General features: G+C 34.3%; 10 protein-coding genes across 10 annotated transcripts; 9 read left to right on the forward strand and 1 right to left on the reverse strand. All coding sequences in view use genetic code 12, as the record gives it.

The window, feature by feature from the left end:
• Nucleotides 1–849: 849 nt before the first annotated feature.
• On the forward strand, nt 850–3,348 carry J8A68_001516 (uncharacterized protein; the record flags this gene model as incomplete). Its single annotated transcript, XM_049405176.1, has 1 exon — nt 850–3,348. One exon carries the CDS (start codon nt 850–852, stop codon nt 3,346–3,348), a length of 2,499 nt encoding a protein of 832 aa, XP_049265162.1.
• A 941-nt stretch (nt 3,349–4,289) lies between these two features.
• On the forward strand, nt 4,290–5,348 carry J8A68_001517 (uncharacterized protein; the record flags this gene model as incomplete). The annotated part of the gene is made up of 1 exon (XM_049405178.1): nt 4,290–5,348. One exon carries the CDS (start codon nt 4,290–4,292, stop codon nt 5,346–5,348), a length of 1,059 nt encoding a protein of 352 aa, XP_049265163.1.
• Nucleotides 5,349–6,144: 796 nt separating this feature from the next.
• HGT5 (Hgt5p) lies at nt 6,145–7,956 on the forward strand (the record flags this gene model as incomplete). The annotated part of the gene is made up of 1 exon (XM_049405179.1): nt 6,145–7,956. One exon carries the CDS (start codon nt 6,145–6,147, stop codon nt 7,954–7,956), a length of 1,812 nt encoding a protein of 603 aa, XP_049265164.1.
• A 1,763-nt stretch (nt 7,957–9,719) lies between these two features.
• On the forward strand, nt 9,720–11,312 carry J8A68_001519 (uncharacterized protein; the record flags this gene model as incomplete). The annotated part of the gene is made up of 1 exon (XM_049405180.1): nt 9,720–11,312. One exon carries the CDS (start codon nt 9,720–9,722, stop codon nt 11,310–11,312), a length of 1,593 nt encoding a protein of 530 aa, XP_049265165.1.
• A 541-nt stretch (nt 11,313–11,853) lies between these two features.
• RPL8B (60S ribosomal protein eL8) lies at nt 11,854–12,639 on the forward strand (the record flags this gene model as incomplete). The annotated part of the gene is made up of 1 exon (XM_049405181.1): nt 11,854–12,639. One exon carries the CDS (start codon nt 11,854–11,856, stop codon nt 12,637–12,639), a length of 786 nt encoding a protein of 261 aa, XP_049265166.1.
• Nucleotides 12,640–13,022: 383 nt separating this feature from the next.
• On the forward strand, nt 13,023–13,448 carry J8A68_001521 (ubiquinol--cytochrome-c reductase subunit 6; the record flags this gene model as incomplete). The annotated part of the gene is made up of 2 exons (XM_049405182.1): nt 13,023–13,079; nt 13,155–13,448. The coding sequence occupies 2 exons, from the start codon at nt 13,023–13,025 to the stop codon at nt 13,446–13,448; spliced, it is 351 nt and encodes a 116-aa protein (XP_049265167.1).
• Nucleotides 13,449–14,627: 1,179 nt separating this feature from the next.
• On the forward strand, nt 14,628–15,661 carry SBP1 (Sbp1p; the record flags this gene model as incomplete). Its single annotated transcript, XM_049405183.1, has 2 exons — nt 14,628–14,746; nt 14,971–15,661. The coding sequence occupies 2 exons, from the start codon at nt 14,628–14,630 to the stop codon at nt 15,659–15,661; spliced, it is 810 nt and encodes a 269-aa protein (XP_049265168.1).
• Nucleotides 15,662–17,148: 1,487 nt separating this feature from the next.
• Nucleotides 17,149–22,062, forward strand: J8A68_001523 (YBT1; the record flags this gene model as incomplete). Its single annotated transcript, XM_049405184.1, has 1 exon — nt 17,149–22,062. One exon carries the CDS (start codon nt 17,149–17,151, stop codon nt 22,060–22,062), a length of 4,914 nt encoding a protein of 1,637 aa, XP_049265169.1.
• A 512-nt stretch (nt 22,063–22,574) lies between these two features.
• On the forward strand, nt 22,575–24,302 carry J8A68_001524 (uncharacterized protein; the record flags this gene model as incomplete). Its single annotated transcript, XM_049405185.1, has 1 exon — nt 22,575–24,302. The coding sequence occupies one exon, from the start codon at nt 22,575–22,577 to the stop codon at nt 24,300–24,302; it is 1,728 nt and encodes a 575-aa protein (XP_049265170.1).
• Nucleotides 24,303–24,315: 13 nt separating this feature from the next.
• J8A68_001525 (uncharacterized protein) lies at nt 24,316–25,237 on the reverse strand (the record flags this gene model as incomplete). Its single annotated transcript, XM_049405186.1, has 2 exons — nt 24,316–25,017; nt 25,070–25,237. 2 exons carry the CDS (start codon nt 25,235–25,237, stop codon nt 24,316–24,318), a joined length of 870 nt encoding a protein of 289 aa, XP_049265171.1.
• Nucleotides 25,238–25,522: the final 285 nt, after the last annotated feature.

Genomic DNA, 25,522 nt, shown 5'->3' on the forward strand with positions numbered 1-25,522 from the left:
AAAATATGTGTAATCTTCAAATTTACCGACTTTTTGATCACCGAAATGAACGCTTTTGTACATGATGGGTTGTTTGGAAGCTGGGATATTACTTACCCATTTAGAACTGAATAGTCAATGTATAAGAAAAACTTCAATGTATAGTTGACTACTTTTTCAAGCTTTGAAATATTTAAGAAAAATTCTAACAAATTTACAATATTTACAATTATTCCTTTCAAGGAAATATTTACACCCGCTTCTTAATGTCAACCTCTTCAATCCTACAAATTGAGTACTATATGAGTAACAGAGTCAGATAGTCTATCCCGCTGCAAGTTCCCCTCGCAACCTGTATCTTCTGGGGCAGCCACATATGTAAGGAGTTCGCAACCCTTTATTTTGCATGAAGTAAAACGCTGCGAAAAAACTGCACAGAAAACATTGAATTGCGCTTCCAATGTTTATAATTCGTCCCAATTAGGAAACTCGATTTCCGAAGATCTGTCTTTGATCTGCCAAGTCTGAGCACGGGATTTCCTAATTAGATACAGATGAAAATAATGTAGACCGATTTAGTGCATCTCTCATCTCATTGTTTACTTGAATTTTTTACATTCATTATGTCTTCAATACTTCTGTTCGTTGTATAGACAATCAATTACGTATAAAAGAATCTATGTATCCCCACGATTACTATTTAAACTAATCCTGCTCCTTCTATTCAACCAACTAGCCTACTAGCTTTTATTGATACCCCCTAACACTTACTAGTTGTTTTTTATTGATACCCACTAACACTTGCTTGTTGTTTTTTATTATAGCCCATCTTCAATTCTTCAACACCTTTACAGATTTCAACTATTGATTATGATCGATAATTTAGTTATACTTAACTTGGAACATTCCTTCCTAATTGATCCGAAAGTTTCACAACCCGAGACAATTACATATTATGAAACAAACACTGGTCTTTGGAAGACATATCATGCCGAAACCTTTTCTTATAGAATGATTGACAACTTATATCCAATCCACCAAATAGCCAATCAAATCAATGTACTCCAAAGAAAATTAGGAAACCTGAATAACCATATTTCTATTATTAGTCCCCTGGCAAATAGTCCCTTGATCAATGTCTTCTTCCATGGGGATCAGGATTTTGTCTGTGTATCTAGAGCTCGCATATTGCAACAATATAATCATATCAATTATAAATCCTTAACTATCAATGAAATGGAATTCATGGCCATCGACGAACAATTCACTCAAGAAATGACTAAGTTGTGTAACAGATATCAAGTGGAGATTATAATCAACAATAATAAAAATGCATTTTCAAATTCAGGGAAAACATTAGAACAGGGCTATGTATTTCATATTGTGGGTCAACTGGATAATATCACTATTTGTGAGGCATCCTTACGTATCTTAATTGATACAATTTTGAACAATTATGTTGCTGAATCAATAGATATTGAATTATCCATGATTCCAATTGTTGGCGGATTCGATTTATTTAACTTCAATCAAATTGCAAAACAGACCAATTGTAACATTTATGTTCCTGATTTACTACCTAATTTGTTTAGTTCCAAAGTGGTAGGCAATAACAAGGATATGAAAATTTGGATCACAAGTAAGAACGTCAGTGAGCTAGTGCTAGGTAAATCTATTTTAAGTAACTTGATCGAAAGCGGACAACAACGGGAATTAATCACCAAGGAAATTCATATGACTAAGGATAAACTTGATTCAATGGTGTTATATAATCAACATGATGTTTTAAACATAATGTTCAAATATGGCACTTTTATACTTTTGCCCGGTTTAGGAGAAGAGGAAAATTATATCATTTCAGTTCAGGGTAATTCATTAGAAACACTCAATGAATGCATCAATGAAATTAATTTGATTCCTTCCAATTACTATCGTCTTGAGATCACAGGTAGTGAGGTTATGGATGAATTTTCTATATTACAATTAGTCCAGTTGAAGAAAACATGTGTTGCAACCACCAACGCACATGGTTTGGAAATCAGTGGATCTTGTGAAGAAATCAGACATATCATGAAACAATTACCACCTCAAGCACAACTGACTAGTATTAAATTAAGATTGGAATTGAGCAACGGCCAACGTGATTTTATCAGTGGGAAAAAGAATGGAAAACTACTCAAGATAATTAACGAGTTAAACAAAATCCCACTGGTAAAATTCTCAGCTTATAATGAATATAACTTTTATCTTGATGTTGAAGTATCAAATGGTTCAAATGTTCCTATTTTGAACAAAACACTTGATTTGATCGAGTTGGAATTACCAGCTGAATTGACTTTCAACGTACCAGAAGTGTTTCATAAATCAATTATTGGAAATGGCGGATCAATCATTCAATCAATTATGAAGAAATATAATGTCTTTATAAAGTTTTCATTCTCAAATAAAAATGCAAGCAATGCTTATTCACTTAAACGAACAAATAATGTTTTGATCAAATGTCCTCGGAAGAATGCCAGGAATATTAGCTTGGCAAAAGATGGAATTGATCAAATGGTTGAAAATTGTTGCATGAATAACATTCCATATACTACAAGAAACACTACCGTCTATCACACACTAAAATTCCAATTATGGAGAAGTCATTATCTCATGATAATCAATAGTAACAAAATAGGGCAAGTGAATAAAATGGAATCGGATTATAGCTGCTTTATTGATTTTCCAGTTTCCATAGGAGATTTCAAGGATTCTAATGAATTAATTGTTGATATCAAAGGAGCTGAATCTAAGGTTAACGCTTGTTGGAAGCAATTGAAAACTATTTTACCTAATAATTATGAATTTAGACTTACTTATAGTCCTGGAAAATTCGACGAAGTATTCAATATCAACAAACAAGAATTTGAAGATAAAATTCTGATTCCATTTAAAATATTGTTAGGAATTGAAGTGTTAGTAAATGAAGCATCCATCACTACCAACAAAACACAACTCCACAGGCAAGTTGAAGGAGATCATCAAATTATTTTATGTTATTTCGATAACAACAAGACCAACTTGACACAGGCAATCAGTTCGTTAACCACATTCTTACGGGAAAAGGGGTTCTTAATTTCTGATAAAAAAGAGATGGAGTTTGATCCATTGCTCACTGAAACACCTGTTGTCAATTCACCTCCAATACAAGAAGTCAACATCTCCACCAATCCATTAAGATCAGTTACAAATAATTTTGCAACGACAAATGGGAAACTACCTGCCAAGACATCCCAACAAAAAACTTGGTTGCCAAATAAGAAACAATACGTTGGTCATCAAAAAAGTATGAGTACTAATTCAGCAACATTTGTGCATACTTCTGTATAACATTTATATATAAAATTGTAAAAGACAATAACATTTATATATAAAATTGTAAAAGACAGTTAAAATATCAAACGATGTTTTGTAAACAAATCAATTAGACGAGTTCAATTTGATTTTTAGCAACCAATAAATTATTACTCGCCAAATCTGTACAATTTCTCTTTTTGTAAAAATTATCTGGAATTTTTTAGACCGCGGTTAAACGAAACATACTAAAAAAATAATTATGCAACTATAAAAAATAAAATTTTGCAACTGAGATTCAAAACATTCTACATAACCACTTTTTGAACTTAGATCTGCCATTTCTCATAACCAGATGCTGGAGCCAATGTTGAAGCCCTTATGCCAATGATCTAGTCTTGAAATCACACGAATAGAGGTATTGAAAGGCTTCCTGGCAGCACAAAGATTGAAGTAAATGAGCCGGATTTTAGCAGATGCGGCCATATGCGTAACAAAAACAGGATAAATACTGCCGAACCTGTTTCGAGATGAGGGAAATGTCCGAATCGGGCACGATGTCTTACATTACAATTGAAATGAAACTCTAAATTCTAGATGGGTATATTGTCTTAAAAAAAAGATGGTACCTGACCGTTTAGATCCCTTCTAGAGATAAGAACAAAACCGTTAGGTCGATCTTTCCGTAGCAACTTTAGGTCGAGGGGTGAAATTGTACGGGTTGATGGACCCAAAAAAAAAAGTTTTGGGGACAAATTTCTTTTTTAAATGGAAGTTTTCAAAAAGCAATTTTATTTTTCCGTTAAATAAATTTTCGAGAACAATACGGTAGGAATCGTCGGGGGGTCCACATCAGCCACTACAATGAAATCAAATTTCATGGAGATGTTTTTTTAGTCTCCCTTTTTTTATCTTTTTCCTTTCTTCCTTTCTTCCTTCTTCAGTAATCGCTTACAGTTTCTAGGTACCTTATCAAGATGTTAATTAAGTTTGGATTTCCACAATCAGGTGTATGGACATTACCTACATTAGACACCCCTGTTCCCGAATCTCCATTTGAAAATGAGTTCCTTACTCAAATGTTCAATCTTACTATGAAGGTGTCCACTCCTTTGACTATTGCTATTGTTTATTTCACTACTGTCCATTATCTTAATCCAATTATTAGACAAAGACAATTACGTAAGTATCGTGAAAAGAATCCTGAAGCAAAAGACAAGAAGCTTACTGAAAAGGAATTGAAGAAATTGCCAGCTGCTCCTTATGCTATTGCTACAACTTCCATTTTCAAGGCCCTTGTATTATTACACAATGTCTTTTTATGTGTTTACTCAGTTTGGACCTTTGTGGGTATGACTTCTTCAATTTTTTCTACCATGGATTTATTTAAGGGAGACATTTTACCATCATTTTATGAAGCCTTGAACCTCGAAAATTACACTGTCAAGAAAAGAGATATCTTTTTCCACACCATTTGTGATTCAAATAAAGGTATCTTCTCCAGTATCATTACTAAGGAAGGTCGCCCTAATTTAGAACTCTTTGGATACTGGTTTTACATTTCTAAATTTTATGAAGTTCTCGACACTATCGTTATTTTGTTGAAAGGTAGACCATCATCATTATTACAAAGTTATCATCATGCTGGTGCAATGATGTGTATGTGGGCAGGTATTAGATTCCAATCTCCACCAATTTGGATCTTTGTTGTTTTCAATTCCTTCATTCATTCTTTGATGTACTTTTATTTCTCCTTGAGTTGTTTACGTATTAGAGTCCCAATTATCTTTAAGAGAATATTGACTTCTTTACAAATTACTCAATTCATTGTTGGTGGTTCATTTGCTGTCTTGCACTCATTCGTTTACATTATTGATACTAGTATGGGTCCATCTGACAGCTTGACTTTGGTTAATTGTGTCAGCACTCCTGATCAAGCATTGCCTGTCATTTTAAATGTTGCATATTTGGCTCCATTGACTGCCTTATTTGCTGCTTTCTACATTGAAAGTTATTTAAAAAGAAATAAACAATAGAGAGTGAGTTGAAAGTGTATAGTTTTGTAATTAATATTGTATATAGAAATATATGATCTTTAGACTAGATTACATTTTGATGTCAGCAAATTGATATCGCCTGACCACGTAGGTTAGAGAGATAAGTCACACAAAGAAGACTCATTTTTTATTCCTCTACTGTAATCCATTACTGTAACTGGAGTGCTTGAAATATAATTTTATATTGGCAATCGGTTGATCTAAAAAGTCCTGAGTTTAATCCATTTTGCTTGGTTCTCTAAGGTTTTTTGCTGCAAAATATTTTTTTGACATTTTAAATCTAATTTTAGAACCGTAAATTGATTGCAAATCACAAAATGTACTCTGCAATTTCCCTGCCTTTCAGACTTTGTACAATTTATTGATACCTAGACATAGAACCTCTTTGAATGTCATCATAGTTGGAGGTTGGATCTATTCAACGTGGATAAGAGGAGATAATATACATTTTATTGAATCAATTAAATTCATTGGCGTTTTCATTACTCTTTTTCCAACTCGTGCCATATTTGGTCCAACTTAGTGTACAATCTTATTACTCACTACAAAGCAAGATGCACATGCAACCAATACGAGGCGATAAACCATATTTTACTGAAACTTGCACGACTTTAAACTTGCCTACAATAAAACAATGGGAGATTACGTCATAGCTTTTTCCAACAGAAAAATTGGAAAACACCACATTCTATCGGAAACATTAAATTATTTGATACATATCCACCATTCAGAAACATTAACCCAAATGCACTAAATAACTATTATGTCAAACGAAATGTCATCTAAACGAACTCAAGAGGAACCTTGGATGTCATCTTCTTCAATACCTACCTTCATAGAGCCAGAAAACCGAGATTACGATGATCCATTTATAGACCCCAAAGACTTACCTTTCCGCAGCAAACAAGAAACCCCGTCCTCCTTATTACAACTGGAAGATTCATACATAGATGATTTTGGAAACTCCTACACCCATATCGACTTCAATAATAAACTATACACCTCCAAACTCAAATTCAAAGGAACCAGATTAGTGTATTTCACATCGGCATTCGTTAGTTTATTCGTCAGTTTATTTGGATATGAACAAGGAGTATGCTCAGGCATACTCACATATGATACATTTAATGGATATTTCAACAATCCTAGTGCTACTGCTATTGGAGTTTTGATTTCCGTGTTGGAAATCGGTGCAATGATAAGTTCATTACTAGTTGCCAAAATTCTGGATTCTTGGGGTAGGAAGAGAACTATATTGATCGGAACGGCGATTTTTATATTTGGTGGGACTTTGCAGTCATTCTGTCCCAATATTGTAGTGTTTGCTATTGGGAGAGTGTTTTCTGGGATTGGTGTTGGGATTTTGTCAACAATCGTGCCTTCATATCAATGCGAGATTAGTCCGAGTGAAGAAAGAGGGAAATTGGTTTGTGGGGAATTTACTGGAAATGTAGCTGGGTATGTTTTGAGTGTTTGGACTGATTATTTCTGTTATTTCATTCAAGATATTGGAGATGCGAGAACTGAGCCGCATTCTTTCTTTGCTCAATTGAGTTGGAGATTGCCGTTATTTATTCAAGTCGCTCTAGCATTTGTGTTATTCCTTGGAGGGTTTTTTGTTGTTGAATCTCCTAGATGGTTATTGGATAATGATATGGATCAACAAGGGTTTCATGTCCTTGCCTTGTTATATGACTCGCATCCAAATAGTAATAAACCCCAGCTGGAATTCTTTGTTATTAAGAATTCAATATTACTTGAACGTAAAACCACTCCGAAATCACAGAGATCTTGGAAACATTTATTTAAGAATTATATTGTTCGTGTTGGTATTGGATGCTCAGCGTTATTTTTTGCCCAATTCAATGGAATTAATATCATTTCATATTATGCTCCCTTGGTATTTGAACAAGCGGGATTCAATAATGCCAATGCCCTATTGATGACTGGTATAAACGCAATTGTCTATTTATTATCCACACTCATACCTTGGTTCCTAGTTGACAGATGGGGTCGAAAGCCGATATTGATAACTGGAGGTGCAGCAATGGGTGTATGTTTATTCTTAATTGCAACTGTCATGTATTTAGATCAATCATACACCCCATCTCTCGTGGCAATTCTTGTCATTACCTACAACGCAGGGTTTGGATATAGTTGGGGACCAATTGGATTCCTTATTCCACCTGAAGTTTATCCCTTATCAGTACGTGCAAAAGGCGTATCGCTTGCAGTTTCCACCAATTGGTTAAGTAATTTCGTTGTTGGGTTATTGGCACCGATTTTGAAAGAGGATATTGGTTGGAAAATGTATTTATATCCGGCAGTTTCCTGTATTATTAGTATTTTTGTGGTGATGATGTTTTATCCCGAAACAAAAGGAATTGAATTAGAAGAAATTGAGATTGTATTTGAGGAATTCTATCTGGATACCAATGTCTTACGAAGGATGATGACAAGTTTTGGTGGGAATCAAAGTTACAACAACCGAAAGGCTGGGGATTACAATAAATTAGAAGAGACTGATGGCGATTTGAGAGGAATAGAATTGGATCATATTGAAGAAGAAACAAGGCGAATGTTATAGATGTAGTATAGTTATAAATGGGATATAGTAGTAATCAAAAACGATAGGTATCAGTATTCTTGTCTACCTTTTTTAGCGGCTGTTGATAAATCTAGAATCGGCTGCAACTAAGAAAATAAAATAATCGTTATCATTCGATAAGTCGTGTACTTTTGGATATATTTTTTTGGTGGGATCGGTAATAATAAATCGGTTATTTTTTACAGCAGCAACTTGCACAAAAATAAATTGCTAATATTTTTCGAGTATTTGCTAATTGGGATTTTAAGCACACGAGGTCTAATTAATAATTAATAATTAGGAGTCGCATAGAACAAAGGGACAAACGGTCAGACGATTGAATTTAACGTTCTATTATTGGTTAAGGCATCTTGTGAAATGAATTACCATTTAAATACGATGAAGGATTGTTATATACTGATTATTTATAATTTAGGGGAATAGACCAATCTAGATCTATTCGATCCCATTGATTAGGCTTTTTCTTTTTTGCAATTTTATTTTGGAGGTTTTTTTTTGTAAATTTGGAGTTTTATTTTTCTTTGCCTTCACCAACCTTTTCTTTTGAAATTGTTGGGAAATTCAACTCACAAAGTCATAGTAAGTAATTACATGTCATTTAAATTTTACAAGAAAATTCAATCAGTATATAATATTGGTTTCCGGGGTGCATCTTTACATGGTGACTGACATCTCCATGGAACATAAAATAATTTAGCGCGACTTACATGTCATTTAGGTTTTAAAAAAGTTTTGTGCCACCACAAGACGCGGGGTGATCTTACCAAGAGATCGTCACGTCTTTACTTTGGGGATGTACCATCTTGTTGTATTTAGTCACCAGATTCTTCTAAAATTGCCACGGCAAACAAAATCCCGTAATCCACAGTTGTGTCGTTTTGCCTTAATTTGTATAAAAGAACTTTTCTCCAAGAAAATTCCATCCAGATTCATGTACCACGAGAAATTAGGGTGAAAAAGAAAAAAAATGGTTGTGACTTTTTTTCTCCTTCGAAGGTTTATCCTTGTTACATAACCCAAATTTCATTAGCACATCCAGATTAAGTACAGTGTATGTTCTTGGGGTAATGAATAATTACAAGGTAGAATGAATGATACAACCCAAGGCTTTACAACGCAAGACCCCGTTAGTGAATGTAACTACAAACAATGGAGGATTTTGAGGATTAACAAATTAAAAAATAATCCATTTATACGAAACGATGACAATTCTGTTTTTGTGTGTGTGTTTTTAGTCTTTTTCCTTCTTTTTAGTTTTTATTTTTTTTTTAAATGTTCTGTCAATTTTTTTTTTATTTTAATTTTTAATTTATTTAAATTTTCTTTGCTTTTTTGCTCCAATTATATTTATTTCACTCCCTTTCACTTTCGAGTCAAAATTTTATTTATTTAAAGTTTTCCCTCTTCTCTCTCTCTCTCTCTCTCTCCCTTTAGTTTTTACAGCTTGTTTTCTTTTGCTTTCTGTTTACTGGTTTTTACATTGGAGTTTATTTCAGTGAAGATACATTCGTCAATTATTGCATCATATTACAGGTTAACCAAAGTCCATTTTAACCCAATTGTATCACAAAGGGGATTTAAACCATCGCGCAGTACTAGATTTTTTCTTATTGTAAGAATACTTTAATCTACAGCACGAACAACCATTACTGATTGATTGAAAGTTACACGTTTTATTATGTCAAAATAATTGAGTACCACTTATTCATCTTATCAAGAACCATATATATACATAATTAAGAATGGCTGTAAACATAGCGCATCCTCCTTCGTACAATAGTACGATAAACTTTATCAATCCAATAGTAATACCAAGCAACAACAATAACAACAACAAAAACTCAAGTGGCCACAGCAAAAAACCCATACATTTGCATAATCTCAAACAATGTATTAAACCAGTGCTCACACGTACTACTTCAAAGAAACAACTTAATGTTAAGAAGTCATTCAATATCCATTCAATAAAATCAGGCAAACATAACCAAACATCACATCCATTAAATCTCAATCAAATAGAAGACCAAGATTCCGATATCGATGACGATGACAACATTGATGAATATACATTTGATTCTTGTTCTGACGACTTATCCTTTGTATCACAATCTTCAAATTCATCACTCAACTCGCCAAATGAAATACTAAGTGCTTATGAAAGAAAGCAACCATGTAATACTTCAAATGATATCTTCTCATATCATTCATTCAACAATGATCACTATTCATATATGTCCCCCAGATCCAGCTCTGTGATAAGTATACCATCCAATAGATCAAGCTCATTATCTACTTTATCATCTACAAGCACACTTGATAGCTTATCAACCCTCCCAACGCTAGCAACCACAAGACAATCTAGTGTGTGTTGTGTTATTCCATCGTCTCCATCTTGTTCACCTGTTACTAATGAACAATTACCAACATGTATTTCAGCACCCCTTTCGAAATCTACATCAACTGATTGTTTACAGCAGATACTAAAGAAGTCTAGTCCATCGAAGAACAAACCATCCTTATACTCCAATTTGACCTCATCTATCAAGAATTGGAAAACTAAGTTCTCTCACAACAAGGATAATTTCGTTAGAATATTCATGGAATCTCCAAGATTAACCGATGATAAATTACCAGTAACACTCATGCCCCGTGAAATCCACCATAAGCATGATTATCCTTCTCCAAACGATGCAAATATATTGCCATCTCAAGAATTAGTTACATTTAATGACAATTCAATAGATCCAAATGTTCCAACCTGGTTAGAACCTCATTGTAAACCAACATTCAAGAATCGTGACCAAAGAATAAATTCAGAATTCTTGAGAATGTATGCCCATGATTATAATGCAAGAGTTAAGACCAATACATTACCTGCCAATCCAACTCAAGAAGAATTGGTCCGTTTGATACATTCAACTCCATCCTTGAGACAATTCCATTATCAATACAATATGTATAGAGTTTCAAATATGTCAAGAGATAAATTATGGACTAATGTTATTTTACCACCAAGAAGTGATGAAACTCCAAGTTTGGGCATTGACGGAAGTTGTTATATATATGCATCATCAGACACATCAGATGAAGATCTGGGAGATGATAAATCGAAACAAGATTCTAATATTCCGGAGAAAGAATCTTATTCACTTATTAGAAGACTGGGGAAATATTTACCTTGGGATTCAAATATGACGAAATCAAGTATAAGACCCGCAGGAATATTACCTCATGGGAAATGTGAATTTAATGGTGAAGCTCCAAATTCTGGAGTTACGAGAACACAGTTTACGGTTAAGGGTTGGTGTAATCCAAGATGGGTTGATTCATCTTAGAAAGTTTTTATTAAGTTTTTTATTTTTATGTTGTTTTTTTAATTGCTGCAAATTCTATGAAAAGTACAAGTTTTAGGTTGCTTTCAGCACGATGATTACACGTTTGCTTATTTTTGATGCTAGTTTATTATCTTTTTATTTCTTTGTATGTATATTACTTTTTTATTTTATATTTTGGGTGTTCTTTTAGTTAGCTATATAGGAGGGGTTGGAAGTAGTACGTTGAAAATGTACAGTATTTATTTTATTTTTCATATTATTGGTAGAGTTCTGTGTATAACCCTTTGAAAAGTAGTTCAATCGCAGAATTTTGCACACAGTGAGAAAAAAAAAAGCAGTCACAAATTCACGTGACCAGGTTTAGGTCTAGAAATAATGTCGGTATTCTCATTCACAACGACATTATTCACGACATGGAAAATTTTTCTAAGAAACAGTGCGCTTTCTCACTCTCTTACTGTATCACTAGAAATTTTTTTCAAGAAGAGTTATTATTACTGTTATTGTCCTTCTTCGTTAACACCTGTTCCAACATCTAAAAATGGCCCCAAAAGGAAAGAAAGTTGCCCCAGCTCCATTAGCCACCAAGTCTACCAAGACCACTGCTGCTAAGAACCCATTATTGGACTCTACCCCAAAGAACTTCGGTATTGGTCAAGCCATCCAACCAAAGAGAAACTTATCTAGATTCGTCAAATGGCCAGAATACGTTAGATTACAAAGACAAAAGAAAATCTTGTCTTTAAGATTAAAGGTTCCTCCAACCATTGCTCAATTCTCTAACACTTTAGACAAGAACACTGCTGCTCAAGCTTTCAAATTATTCAACAAGTACAGACCAGAAACTGTTGCTGAAAAGAAGGAAAGATTAACCAAGGAAGCCGCTGCTATTGCTGAAGGTAAGACCGCTAAGGATGTCTCTCCAAAGCCAGTTGTCATCAAGTACGGTTTAAACCACGTTGTCTCTTTAGTTGAAAACAAGAAGGCTAAGTTAGTTTTAATTGCCAACGATGTTGACCCAATTGAATTAGTTGTTTTCTTACCAGCTTTATGTAAGAAGATGGGTGTCCCATACGCTATTGTAAAGGGTAAGGCTAGATTAGGTACTTTAGTCCACAAGAAGAACTCTGCCGTTGCTGCTTTAACTGAAGTTAACTCTGCTGATGAAGCTGAATTATCTAAGTTAGTTTCTACCATCAACGCTAACTTCATTGAAAAATACGAAGATAACAGAAGACACTGGGGTGGTGGTATCATGGGTTCTAAGGCTAACGACAAGATCGCCAAGAGAGCTAAGGCTGCCGCTGCTGCTGGTTCCGTTAACTAAGTTTTATAAATTTGCACATTTTGTAAAGTATATTTGTACGTTTGTAAGTTTAGTTTGATGTCATTTTAATATATAAAATCATGGAAAAAGTAAAGTATTTATTCGTAAACGGTTCTAACTTTGTAGACAATAATTTATGGCCCTTGAGGTGATAGACTGCAAAATTGATTTACAAGCCGCACGTAAATCACATGACCTTGCGCACGTGACTTGAATATTTTTTTACTTTTCTTTTCCAACCAATAAAACAATTTACTTTTCGGTTTAAGTAAGATTGCAAACTGGAAAGTTCGAAAAATTTAAATAAATTATTGAAAAAAAAAATTGTGCCTTACAAACTACTCCAAATTAATAAGCAGATCATACAATCATTACACAGCGAAATGCAATTCTTAAGAGATTTAATAGAAGCCGTTGTTCCAACTGCTCACGCTGAAGAAGTATGTCAAATTTCCGATCTCAATCGAAGGTTTTAAATGCAATAAAATACTAACTAAAATTATTTTTTTTAATAGGCAGAAGATGTTGAAGACTCAGTTGCTGCTGAAGAAGAAGAAGAAGACGAAGATGAAGAAGAAGAAGAACAAGCTGATCCTATGGATGCTTTAAGAGAAGAATGTAAGAACACTCCAGCTTGTCATCCATTCGACCATCATTTCCAACATTGTGTTGAAAAAGTCCTTAAACAACAAGAAGAAGATGATTACCACTCCAAGGATTATAAGGAAGATTGTGTTGAAGAATTCTTCCACTTGGAACATTGTATTAATGATTGTGTTGCTCCAAGATTATTCCACAAGTTGAAATAAGCAGATTGATTTTTGTTTAAGTTATTATAAATACACATTTATTTCATATCATGTACACAAGTATTCGCCCCGTTTTTCTTTATTTTGGTTAATTAGGAGAAAATGATCTTTTTGACAATAAATATAAGGCATCATCATATTTCGTTTGATTTTTTTTTAGGTTATTTATATTTGTTGGAAAGGGAATTATATATTCTTGTCATCAAATAGAAGAAAAATAAAAAACTATTATAGCATTTTGACAGATTTTTAAAAACATGAGAGGGAAGTAGAGAAGTGGCAGATACGGTACATGATTTGTTTTGTGATCGTGATGTAGAGTCAAATCGTGTATGCCTTCTTGTATCTATATATTTACAGAATTTTCAAACCATAAAAGCACTTAATAAGAGATCTCGATATTTCTATCAGAAACTGATTTCATCTCTTGCAATGATCGGAAGGCTGGCAATTCTACTGTCATGACCTTTTGAGCGTAACGAGTTTTCATATGCGTGTAGTTCTGATACTTTATCACTTGCCATATTTCGATTCTTCTTCTAATAATCGCGACAAGCGAGATGCGTGGTAGAAAGTTTATAGTGGTCCCAGACGAACCATTGGGGATGCAATTGAGGTCGGTTTGATGTGAGATTCTCAAATGGTCAGTTTTTAGAAATTTCCAGAACACTTAAGAAGATGCTACGGAAATTTGTCAGTAAAAGAATTTGTCAAGTAAATGGAGATCCATATCAGGGTACCAGAATATTATTTTTTCTGGTGTGGGTCCTTGTTGTAAGTCGAAGGGGCCTGGAAAGTTCTACCTCGCTTGCCTGAAATTATTTTTGATTTTGAATTTTTTTTCGCTCACCCCCTTTTTAAAAATCAAAAAAATCCACATTCACTTTTTTACCACCTTTTTACTTTTTGAAACTAAGAAAGAGAATTAAAAACTAATTGAATTTATCAAATCAAAGGAGAAGAGAATAAAATATCCCTTTTTGAAAACAACAACAAACTATAGATTGAAGAAATTGATACGTGAACTTACTTAAAGAAAAGGAGAAAAGTGTCAAATAATTTGAAATAAAATAAATACAAGAATATACAAAGTAAACAAACAATCCTCGAGATTAAAAGATAAATACTTGAATTTGAATCAATCAATTGAAAATACAAGAAACCAAGTTAAATTAGAAAATGACAGACGAAAACGAAACTCAATCCAAACCAGTCATTGAAGACAGAATTTATGTCGGTAATGTCGATTTTAAAGCTACTGAAGATGAATTGAAGGAATTATTCGAGGGCTTAAGTGTGTATGTATACTTCTTACCTTGATGATTGTCGCTTTATTTGAGTTATGGTCTCCTAGTCAATGGGGTGAGTCATCTTGTGACTTTGCCATTTGATGATTGGAAGAGAAAGCAGGCTTTTTTTGCAAAGATTGCGCCATTATAATAATAGTGCTACCATGTGCACAAAAAAGCGCAAAATTTTGAAATTTAACAATACATTTGATACTAACATCCAATTACTATAGCACCGAAGTTGAAATTCCTTTTAAAGAAACTGTCCGTGGTGAAAATACTTTCAAGAGACATTTAGGGTTTGCTTTTGTTCAATTTGAAAGTAAAGAAGATGCTGATAAGGCAATTGAAGACTACAATGGCAAGAAATTCCAAAGACGTAACATCTTCATCAAGAAGGCCGTTCCACCTCCAACTGAAGAAGAAAAGAAAGAAAGAGCTGAAGCTTTTAAGATTAAACGTGAAGAATATTTGAAGGAACGTGAAGAAAAGAGAAAAGAAGCTCAAAAGAGAAGAGAAGAAAGAATTGCTGCTGGTGAAGATGGAGAAAAGACCCCAGAAGGAACTCCTTCAAAGGACACTATTTTCATTACTAACTTAGATTATCGTGTCAATGTTAAGACCTTAAGTGAACTCTTTAAAGATTTGAAACCAAAATGGATTCATGTTCCAACTAGAAGAGTTGCTAGACATCTCTTAAACCGTGGTGGTGCTAGAAGACATCCTTTCAATAAGGGAATTGCTTTTGTTAAATTCATTGATGAAGAAACTCAAAAGAAGGCTGTTGAACAATTCAATGGTACTGAACTCAATGGTAGAAATATTATTGTTGATATTGCTATTGATGCCAGAGTTCCAAAGGAAGGTGAAGATGAAGAACACCATGACGAAGAAGGTAGTGGTGAAGAAGCTCAAGAGGAATAGAGAATGCCGGAAGAGAAGCAAGTGGAAATTTTTGGCAGGTCTTTAGTTCTATTTTGCTACATGAATGAGATCTGTGTAGCTTCCATTCACCGTGTTTATGAGTATTGTTTTACTTTTTATTGATTTTTGTTTTTACCCTTTATGAGTTCATTTCAGACATCTTTGTCCTCATAATGCTGTCTTCATTACTTTTTACACTTGAAGAATTATGTTTTGAATATTATTTTTTTACTATATAGTATTTGTGTAGAAGAAGTTATTCCAAGAAAGGAGTTCTTAATTGAATTGTTCTTTCTTGATGACTAGAATATAAAAATTTTATTAGTTTGTATGAAACTCTATTTTTTTGTGCAATTTTGCACCCAAAAATTTTACAAATTGCTTTGCTGAAAAACACGTATATCGGTATTATACCCATTTATCAAACACCCAAGGAAGTTAAAACATTGGTTCCTTACATTTCCGTATGATTGAGATCCCCCCAAGACGTTTCGGTTCTTGTGTCCTCTGCCAGCTGCCAAGCATCTTTCTTTGAGATTTTTCTTTTTTTGACATAATTTGCAATCAATTGGATCTGAACAAAATATGGTGAAATGAAATGAGAGTTGAACGTTTATTGGGTAGGGATGATTATTTCGGATTCATGGCATTTTAAACGAATCATAATCTCTTATCAGATCACATCCTGTGCATTAAGCAAGCTGCATTCAAAGTTATGGTCAAAAGGCGTCAAAGTGGATTTGGCAACGAATGAATTTCATGCCCCACCCACAGTATACGCCGAGTAAGCACAAGTATAAACGAGCTTAGAAAAGAAAGGATAAACATAAACATTGGTGACTAATTCCGTTTTTAATGGAACAAAGTAAAATTTGGTTAGCCTGCAGTACTATTTTGTGAAATTTTAGTTCATGAAATTTTTCATGCCGTTTGACCAACTGAAAATGATCGGTGGAGGGATACACTTCCAACATTATCTTAGCGACATTTGATATACTTATATTGAGAAGGCTTGTAGAATTGCAATGGTCTAGTACCTTTATAGATTCAATACGGAAGGCATGACCAACCGATGTGCATAATGACGTATGATTGATCCTATGCCACTCTCGTAATTAATCCTTTTTTTGTCTGGCCGCATCCCCCCGATCGAAAAAAATCTAAATTTAAAATAATATTTTTTTTATTCAGATTATTCTCATCTCTTTGGATTCAACAAGGATTGTTTATGACAATAGAAAGAAAAGAGTCATTGTTGAAATCAAAACACAAATCTGGTATTGAAAGGAGTCGATACTTACAGATATATTCTATATATAAACTCTTGAGTAGCCCAGAATTTTCAATTTTCAATTTTGAACTAATTTAGAGCTTTCTACACGTTTTTGGTACTTTTTTACAACCGGCTATCTATACGTGAAATAATTGCTACTTATTTATTAACTTATTAACACACTATTAAAAGCATTTTAATTACATTCGTCAACATGGAAAGTCAACAATGTGCCTGGTGGCATTATGACGATATCACTACCTGTGCAAAGTATTACCTTTCGTTATATCCTCCAGCCGTGCTAGGCTCCATATCATTCGCTGTACTTTTATCAAAGTCTTTCATATCATATTCCAAACGATCTAAGAAAGGTTATCTGTTGTTGCAACCAGAAGATTCCCCAGAATCACAACCTCTCTTATCTGCAAATAATGAATATGGTTCAACTGATTACTCAAACTTATCCAAGGAAGAACTTAAGAGGCTTCACTTTGATATTGCCCGTTTGCCTGAAACAAATATAGATGGAACCCCACATGGTTACCGCAAGTCAGTATATAAAGATGTCTGGGAACGATTACGTGTCTGTATGGAATATGGGTTAATAATAATCTCGTTGGGTCTTCATTTGTCTCCCTTTGTTTTAAACGCCATACATCGAGAGTTTAAGAACCAGCCATTGATTCCTTTAGTTCAATCGTTGTTTTGGTTATATTTGTTCATTATATGTACATTCAGAATCATCAATTTGAAGAGAGTGGCAATCAGATTACCAAACTTATGGGTTCATTCAACTACTTTATATTTCTTCACTTTCTTCCCAAGTGCAATTACCTTTAGGTCAGCCTTAGTTAATCCCCGTTACTCGGCTCAAGTACGTGAATATTACATTATTGAGTTTATCATCAATGCCATCTTATTATACTTGAACATGACTGCCACCGTTGGGGACAAGCCATCTCAATTGTATGTTACTCCAGGTGCGGAACCTTCCCCAGAAAATGTTTCAAGTATTGCTTCATTCATTTCATACAGTTGGTTAAATAGCATGGTTTGGAAATCTTACAAGTCTCCTTTGAAGAATGTAGATATTTGGGCCCTAAGAGAGGATGATTATTCACTTTATATCCTTAAAGGATTTGAAGCAAGTAAGTCTACTTTGAAATTCACTTCCAAATTATTTGTACATTTTAAATTACTTTTTGCAGCACAAGCATTTTGGGCAATGTTGGACTCGGTGTTAATTTTTGGACCTTCGCTTTTATTAAAGAAAGTTTTGGAATATGTTGCTGATCCTGAAGTTTTCCCAAAGAATTTGGCATGGACTTTTGTGTTATTGATGCCTTTGGTAAAAATGTCAGATTCTATTTCGTCAGGTTGCTCGTTATTTTTAGGTAGAAGAGTTTGCGTCAGAATGAAAGCAATCATTATTGGTGAAGTTTATGCAAAAGCATTGAGAAGAAAAATCACTGTTACTGAAACTACTTCCGAAAAGGGCAATGTTGAAGATGACAAGAAAACTGGAGAAGAAACAGACGCTAGTTCTAAAACCAATGGAGTTAAAGAATCAAAAAAGACTGCAGAATTGGGTGCAATTATTAACTTGATGGCTATTGATGCATTTAAGGTTTCTGAAGCTTGTGGATATTTGCATTTCTTCGTTAGTGCAATCTTGATGATCATTATCTGTACTGTATTATTGTATGGTCTTCTTGGTTGGAGTGCACTTGTTGGTTCCTTTACAATTATTGTATTGTTGCCAGTTTCTTTCAGTTTAGCCCGTTGGTTAGGTAATTTACAAAAGAAAATGTTAGGCGTCACTGATAAGAGAATCCAAAAATTAAATGAAACTTTCCAAAGTATTAGAATTGTGAAATTCTTTGCATGGGAATCTAAGTTTTATGAAAATATTATGGATATCAGAAAAGAAGAAATATATTATTTGAGATTTAGATGCGCTGTCTGGTGTGCTTCTGCTTTTGTCTGGTTTATCACTCCTACTTTAGTTACGTTATTTTCGTTCTACTGCTATACTATTATTGATGGAAACACTTTGGAAGTGCCAATTGCTTTCACTGCATTATCATTATTCACATTATTGAGAGCGCCATTGGATCAATTAGCTGATATGGCTTCCTTAATTATTCAATCTAAAGTCTCCCTTGATAGAGTTGCCGATTTCTTAGATGAACCAGAAACATCCAAATATGATCAACTAGGTAATACTCCAGGTCCAAATGATCCATATATCGGATTCCAGAATGCTACTTTATCCTGGAATCCTCAATCTAAGACTGATTTCCAATTGCGTGACATGAGTATTGATTTCAAGGTTGGAAAATTGAACGTGATTATTGGTCCTACTGGTTGTGGGAAAACATCTCTTTTAATGGGTTTATTAGGAGAAATGCAATTATTGGGTGGTAAAATTTTCCTTCCTGGAGCAATTCCTCGTGATGACTTGGTTGCTGATCCTGAAACTGGATTAACTGAATCTATTGCCTACTGTTCCCAATCGGCTTGGTTGTTAAATGATACTATTAAGAACAATATTACCTTTGGTGCTCATTTCAATCAAGAACGTTATGACAAAGTTGTAGATGCATGTGGATTAACTCGTGACTTCCAAATTTTGAGTGCAGGTGATGAGACTGAAGTTGGTGAAAAGGGAATCACATTATCCGGTGGTCAAAAACAAAGAGTTTCATTAGCAAGAGCCTTATATTCTAGTTCTAAACATTTATTATTAGATGATTGTTTATCTGCTGTTGATTCACATACTGCTTTATGGATTTATGAAAATTGTATTTGTGGACCTTTGATGGAAGGCAGAACTTGTCTTTTGGTTTCTCATAATGTTGCATTAACTGTTCAGAATGCTGCTTGGGTTGTTGCTTTAGAAAATGGTAGAGTTAAGAATCAAGGTTTACCTGAAGATTTATTGGCTAGTGGTGATTTAGGAGATGATGACTTGGTTGCAAGTTCTATTGCTAGTTCCCGTAATCAATCTCTGGTTAATTTACAATCATTGGAAGACAAGAATGAGAAGATGAAGGCTAAAGCTGCTGCCATTGAAACAAAATTGAAAGCTTTGGGTGGTGAACAAGAAGAAGTGATGGCTAAAACTGATGGTAAGCTTGTTGAAGAAGAAGGTAAAGCTGAAGGTGTCGTTGGATCTGAAGTTTATTTGGGATATGCTAAATTATTCGGTGGTTTCCCAGTTTGGAGTTTATTGATATTCTGTTTCATTGCTTCTCAGGGTGTTTACATGTATCAAACATGGTGGTTGAAGATTTGGTCAACAAGCAGTGAAAATTTAACCCAATTAGCTATGGCTTCTATTGGAACAAGCTATGATGTTAGTCAATTACAGCAATCAACCTTTGTTAGAACATTTTCAGGTGTAACCAGGTTGTTTGCTAGTTCTGTCGCTACTGTTACTGCTTATAAAGAAACACATACAACACTTTATTACATTACCATTTATGGTGCAATTGGTATTGGATATGCTTTCACTGCAAGTTTCAGAGTTTTTGTTGTTTTCAATACTGGTGTTAATGCTTCCAATAGAATGTTTGAAAAAGTGTTACAGAATATTTTACATGCAAAATTAAGATTCTTTGACAAGACTCCATTAGGTCGTATTATGAATAGGTTCTCCAAAGATATGGAAGCTGTTGATCAAGACTTAACTCCATTTGCAGAAGGTGCTTTTATTTGTATCATTCAATGTTTGTCTACTTTGGTATTAATTACTTTCATTACTCCAGGGTTCTTGGTTTTTGCGGTCGTTATTTCTTTCCTTTACTATCTTGTTGGTTTCTTCTATTTGTCATTATCCCGTGAATTGCAAAGATATGATTCCATCACAAAATCTCCAATCCATCAACATTTCTCCGAATCGCTTGCTGGTGTGGCTACTATTCGTGCTTACGGTATTGAGTCTAGATTTATGAAACAAAACTTAAAAGCAATTGATCAAAACAGTCGTCCATTCTTCTACTTGTGGGTTGCTAATAGATGGCTTTCATTCCGAGTTGATGCGGTTGGTTCGATGGTTATGTTATTCTCGGGTATCTTTGTATTGGTCTCAGTCGGTAGAATCGATGCCGGGTTAGCTGGTTTATCTTTATCTTATGCTATTGCATTCTCCGAAAGTGCACTTTGGGTTGTGAGATTATATGCCACAGTTGAAATGAATATGAACTCGGTGGAAAGATTACAAGAATTCCTTAAAGTTGAACAAGAACCACCTTATGAAATCAAGGAAACAGAACCAAGACCAACTTGGCCAGAAGAAGGTAGGATTTCAGTGAAGGATGTTTCATTAAGGTATGCACCTGAATTGCCTAGAGTTATTAAGAATGTTTCATTTGAAGTTGAACCCTGTCATAAAGTTGGTGTTGTGGGAAGAACTGGTGCTGGTAAATCAACTATTATCACTGCATTTTTCCGTTTCTTAGATCCAGAAACTGGTAGTATAACGATTGATGGTGTTGAAATTAACTCTATTGGTTTAAAGAATTTACGTCAAGCAATTACAATTATTCCACAGGATCCTACATTGTTTGTTGGTACGATCAGATCTAATTTAGATCCATTTGAACAATTCACTGATGTACAAATGTTTGAAGCTTTGAGAAGAGTCAATTTAATTTCACCAAATGAGCAACCTTCATCATCCAACGATGCTAATGAAAATCAAAACAAGTTCTTTGATCTTGACAATCCAATTACTGAAGGTGGTGGGAACTTATCCCAAGGTGAACGTCAATTGGTTTGTCTTGCCAGATCTCTTTTAAAGAATCCAAAGGTTATCTTATTAGATGAAGCAACTAGTTCAATTGATTATAAATCTGATGCATTAATTCAACAAACAATCAGAGAAGAATTTGGTAATGCAACTATTTTAACTATTGCTCATAGATTAAGAACGATTATAGATTATGATAAAATCTTGGTTATGGATGCTGGTAGAGTTGTTGAATATGACAGTCCATTTGTCTTACTTACCAATAAGGATTCGTTGTTCTATAGTATGTGTGAAAACAGTGGTGAATTGGATTCTTTATTAAAATTGGCTAAAGAGTCATTTATTAAAAAGAAGAATTCTCAATTTAGGAAATAAAGATAGTTAGTTATATATTGTTTAAAACAGTTTAATAGATTTTTTTTGTTTTTTGTATCAAAGCAAATATTTGCAATCACCTCTTGGTGGGCTGAGAAGAGTAATTTAAGCGATGTGCACTTTCTAAATTATGTCAACTAAATATATTGGTACAAATAACTGTGAAGTATCTGAGATTTTTCTGTTTTCGTTATTACTAATCTAAGTTGTCTGGCCCTTTGAGCATCTAGAGATCTACAGGTACTAATCCGTAAGTATTTTTTGCAGCCAAGTCACTTATGACAAGTTTATTAGTTATCAATTTGTCAAATGCAAAAGAAAAAAATAAACTTCCGAAAAAAGCCACAGCCGAAAAACAAATACGTAATATGACAATTTGTGTGTAACAAATTACTAAATTCATTCCTTATCTATCTTTTGTAGAAATTGTACTACCCACCTCCTTGTCTGTCCCCCCTCTCATATCCACAGCAAATATAAATTGCAACAAAAAAATCAATCAATAAGATGCAATGATCAACGAGCCACATATTTCTTCACCAACTTTAGACTCACCAATAACAGCTGTTCCTTCGTCATCTTCATTGGACGATCCAGCTAAACGTCAAACGGAAGATATCGAAATGGAGAATATAGATAAATCAGAATATGTCAAAATCTCCGATACAGCAACCACAGTATCAATAATAGATGATTCAAGCTCCAGTATTACATTCGAACCCACCTCAAAGATCTCACACTTGCAAGATCTCGAGGATCTCCCTCAAGGACGACATTTAGGATTGTTTTCCACGATTATATTATTCGTTTCACGTATTCTTGGTAGTGGGATCTTTAGTATTACAAGTGGTATATATGAGGATTGTGGTAGATCAGTGTTTTTATTCTTTCTTGCATGGTTCGTTGCATGTGTTGCATCATTCGGTGGTCTCTATGTATTTTTAGAAATGGGATCTTTAGTACCGAGAAGTGGCGGAGCTAAAGTATTTTTGGAATTTATATATACAACACCCGAACTATTGGCTACTGTGGCATTCTCGGTTTATTCAGTTATGTTTGGTTTCACGATATCCAACGTGTTGGTATTTGGTGAATATTGTATTCATGCTGTTGGTATTACTCCAACTGATTTCAATACCAGGACAACTGGACTTTTATTCTTATATCTAGCAGCTGGGATCCATGGAGTGAGTGTGAATCACGGGGTGAGGGTGCAAAATATATTAGGTGCACTTAAACTAGTGCTTGTGGGTATAATGGTAGCAACAGGAATTTATGTGGCGGTATTTCCCTCGTCCATGACTGGACTTGAAAACCAAATTGATACTTCAAAATTATTCGCAATTAAGACACAAGCAAGCGTTTCCACTTTTGCAAGTGCGGTAATCAAAGCATCGTTTGCATTCAGTGGTTGGAATTCAGTTCATACAGTTTCAAACGAGATCAAGGATCCTGTTCGTACTTTCAAAATCGCAGGGCCAGTATCATTAGGCATAATGGCAGTAACTTATTTTATCACCAACTTGGCCTATTTGATAGTAATCCCAGAAGAAGAATTAGTTAATAGTCATACCCTTGTAGGTGCAATTCTTTTCGAGAAGATCTTTGGGAAAGCTATCGGACAACAATTATTAACCTTCTCAGTTGCATTATGTGCTGGTGGAAATATATTTGTCGTGATCTACACTATCTCCAGAGTATCTCAAGAAGTATTTCGTGAGGGATATTTACCGTTCTCGAAATTCATGTCATCCAATTGGCCATTTGGTGCGCCTTTGCGGACATTATTGTTGAGTATTAGCATAACTACAAGTATTCTAGTGTTATTCCCCCATGGAGATGTTTATAACTATATGGTGGCTTTGGAAGGATATCCCCAACAACTTGCAATTGCATTAATAGCTATAGGGATATTTATTGTTAGAAAGAGACATCCAGATTTACGTGCTCCAATTAGAGCCGGTGTAGTTGGCACAGTTTTGGTTTTCTTGGTTAGTCTTTATTTAATCATTGGCCCATTCATATCAAAGCATAGTCCAAACCCAAAGGGACTTGAAAATTGGCCTTCATATGGTGTTGTGGGTACTATTTGTATTTTAGCATGTATTTCATTTTGGTATTTCAAATTTAGATTCTTCCCCTGGATTGGGAAATATGAGTTAATAGCTGAAGAGCATCAATTAAGTGATGGGTTAATGATTAAAAAGTGGAATAAAGTGTATAATTATTCTCAATTATAGATCTTTGTAGCTTTTATAGACCAGATATAATATTTTCTAATCGATGAATGAAATTTTCAAATTCTTTGTCTTCTAATGTGCTTCTGATGAGTCTACGTAGCTCATTATCGGTCAACTTTTTTAAGTCGTCTAGGTCTTTAGGTGGAAGAACGATTTTCTCGGTCAAATTGGTATATTCCAAAGGGAACATGTTGATTGGTTGGCGAATTGGTTTTGCTGTTGATGTTTCCAAAGGATATGAAAGATCTTGTTGACTTGCATATATTGAGGAGGTTGGAAATGTATGGACAGGTTGACAATTTCGAACAAGATTCGGATACATTGTATATCCTCGATGCATTATGGATTGAGGTTCTGTTAACTGGCTTGTATAATCAATGATTTGCAGTTGGTTTGCAACGGGATGTTGACTTGCAACCAATTGTTGACTCGCAACAGGACGTTGGCTTGCAACCAATTGTTGACTAGAAAATAATTGTTGGCTTCCTGAGGTTGTTAAAGGGTGAGCTGAATCTCCCTTTGGTGCTCCGTTTCTAAATAAAAATTCATTCTCTAGAAGTTTAAGACATTCTTTAAATGCTTGTTCATTCTCCAAACTGATTTGAAATCGTTTGAGAATTCTACCATAAGCATCACATTGTTTGACTCCAAGACAAGGACATTTTGAAAGCAAGGAAGTATAACACTTTTCTGTGATGAAAAGCTTAAATTTATCCTGATAAAGTTAGTAAAAATTCTTTCGTAAGTATAAAGTGGTAAACTCATACAATTGTGGTGCCTCTCCATAAAATGGTGACGTTGACTTCATCTGAGATATCTTCTAATGTTAAGAAATTGATTGAAATTTCAGAACGTTGGGGATAATGAAACCAAGCTTGGTTATCCTTGTAGATGGAGTACTTGGTAATATTGAAGTGGTGAACTTTACTTGACATTTCGTTTACTCTTTAGATTTAGGTTTAGTAAAAATCCAACTTTGTGTTTTTTTGCAACCAATTTTTCTTTGGTATTGAAAATTATTTTGGTGCTGCCAAAAGAGATTGAAGATTCCAAAACACAGCCGTTAGAAAATAAATCTCTAATACCACACAATGGAGAATTTGTAACGGTCATGCTTTGAATAATCGACTTACACATTAAGACAATAGTAAAATATTATTGTAACCGTTATCACCTTCTTCGCAAGAAGTCGCGTCCACCTTACCGGAAATTCTCGTGTC

Source organism: Hemisphaericaspora subhashii (genome assembly GCF_019202705.1).
Source record: "Hemisphaericaspora subhashii strain CBS 10753 chromosome Unknown scaffold87, whole genome shotgun sequence".
Taxonomy (NCBI): Eukaryota; Fungi; Ascomycota; class Pichiomycetes; order Serinales; family Debaryomycetaceae; genus Hemisphaericaspora; species Hemisphaericaspora subhashii.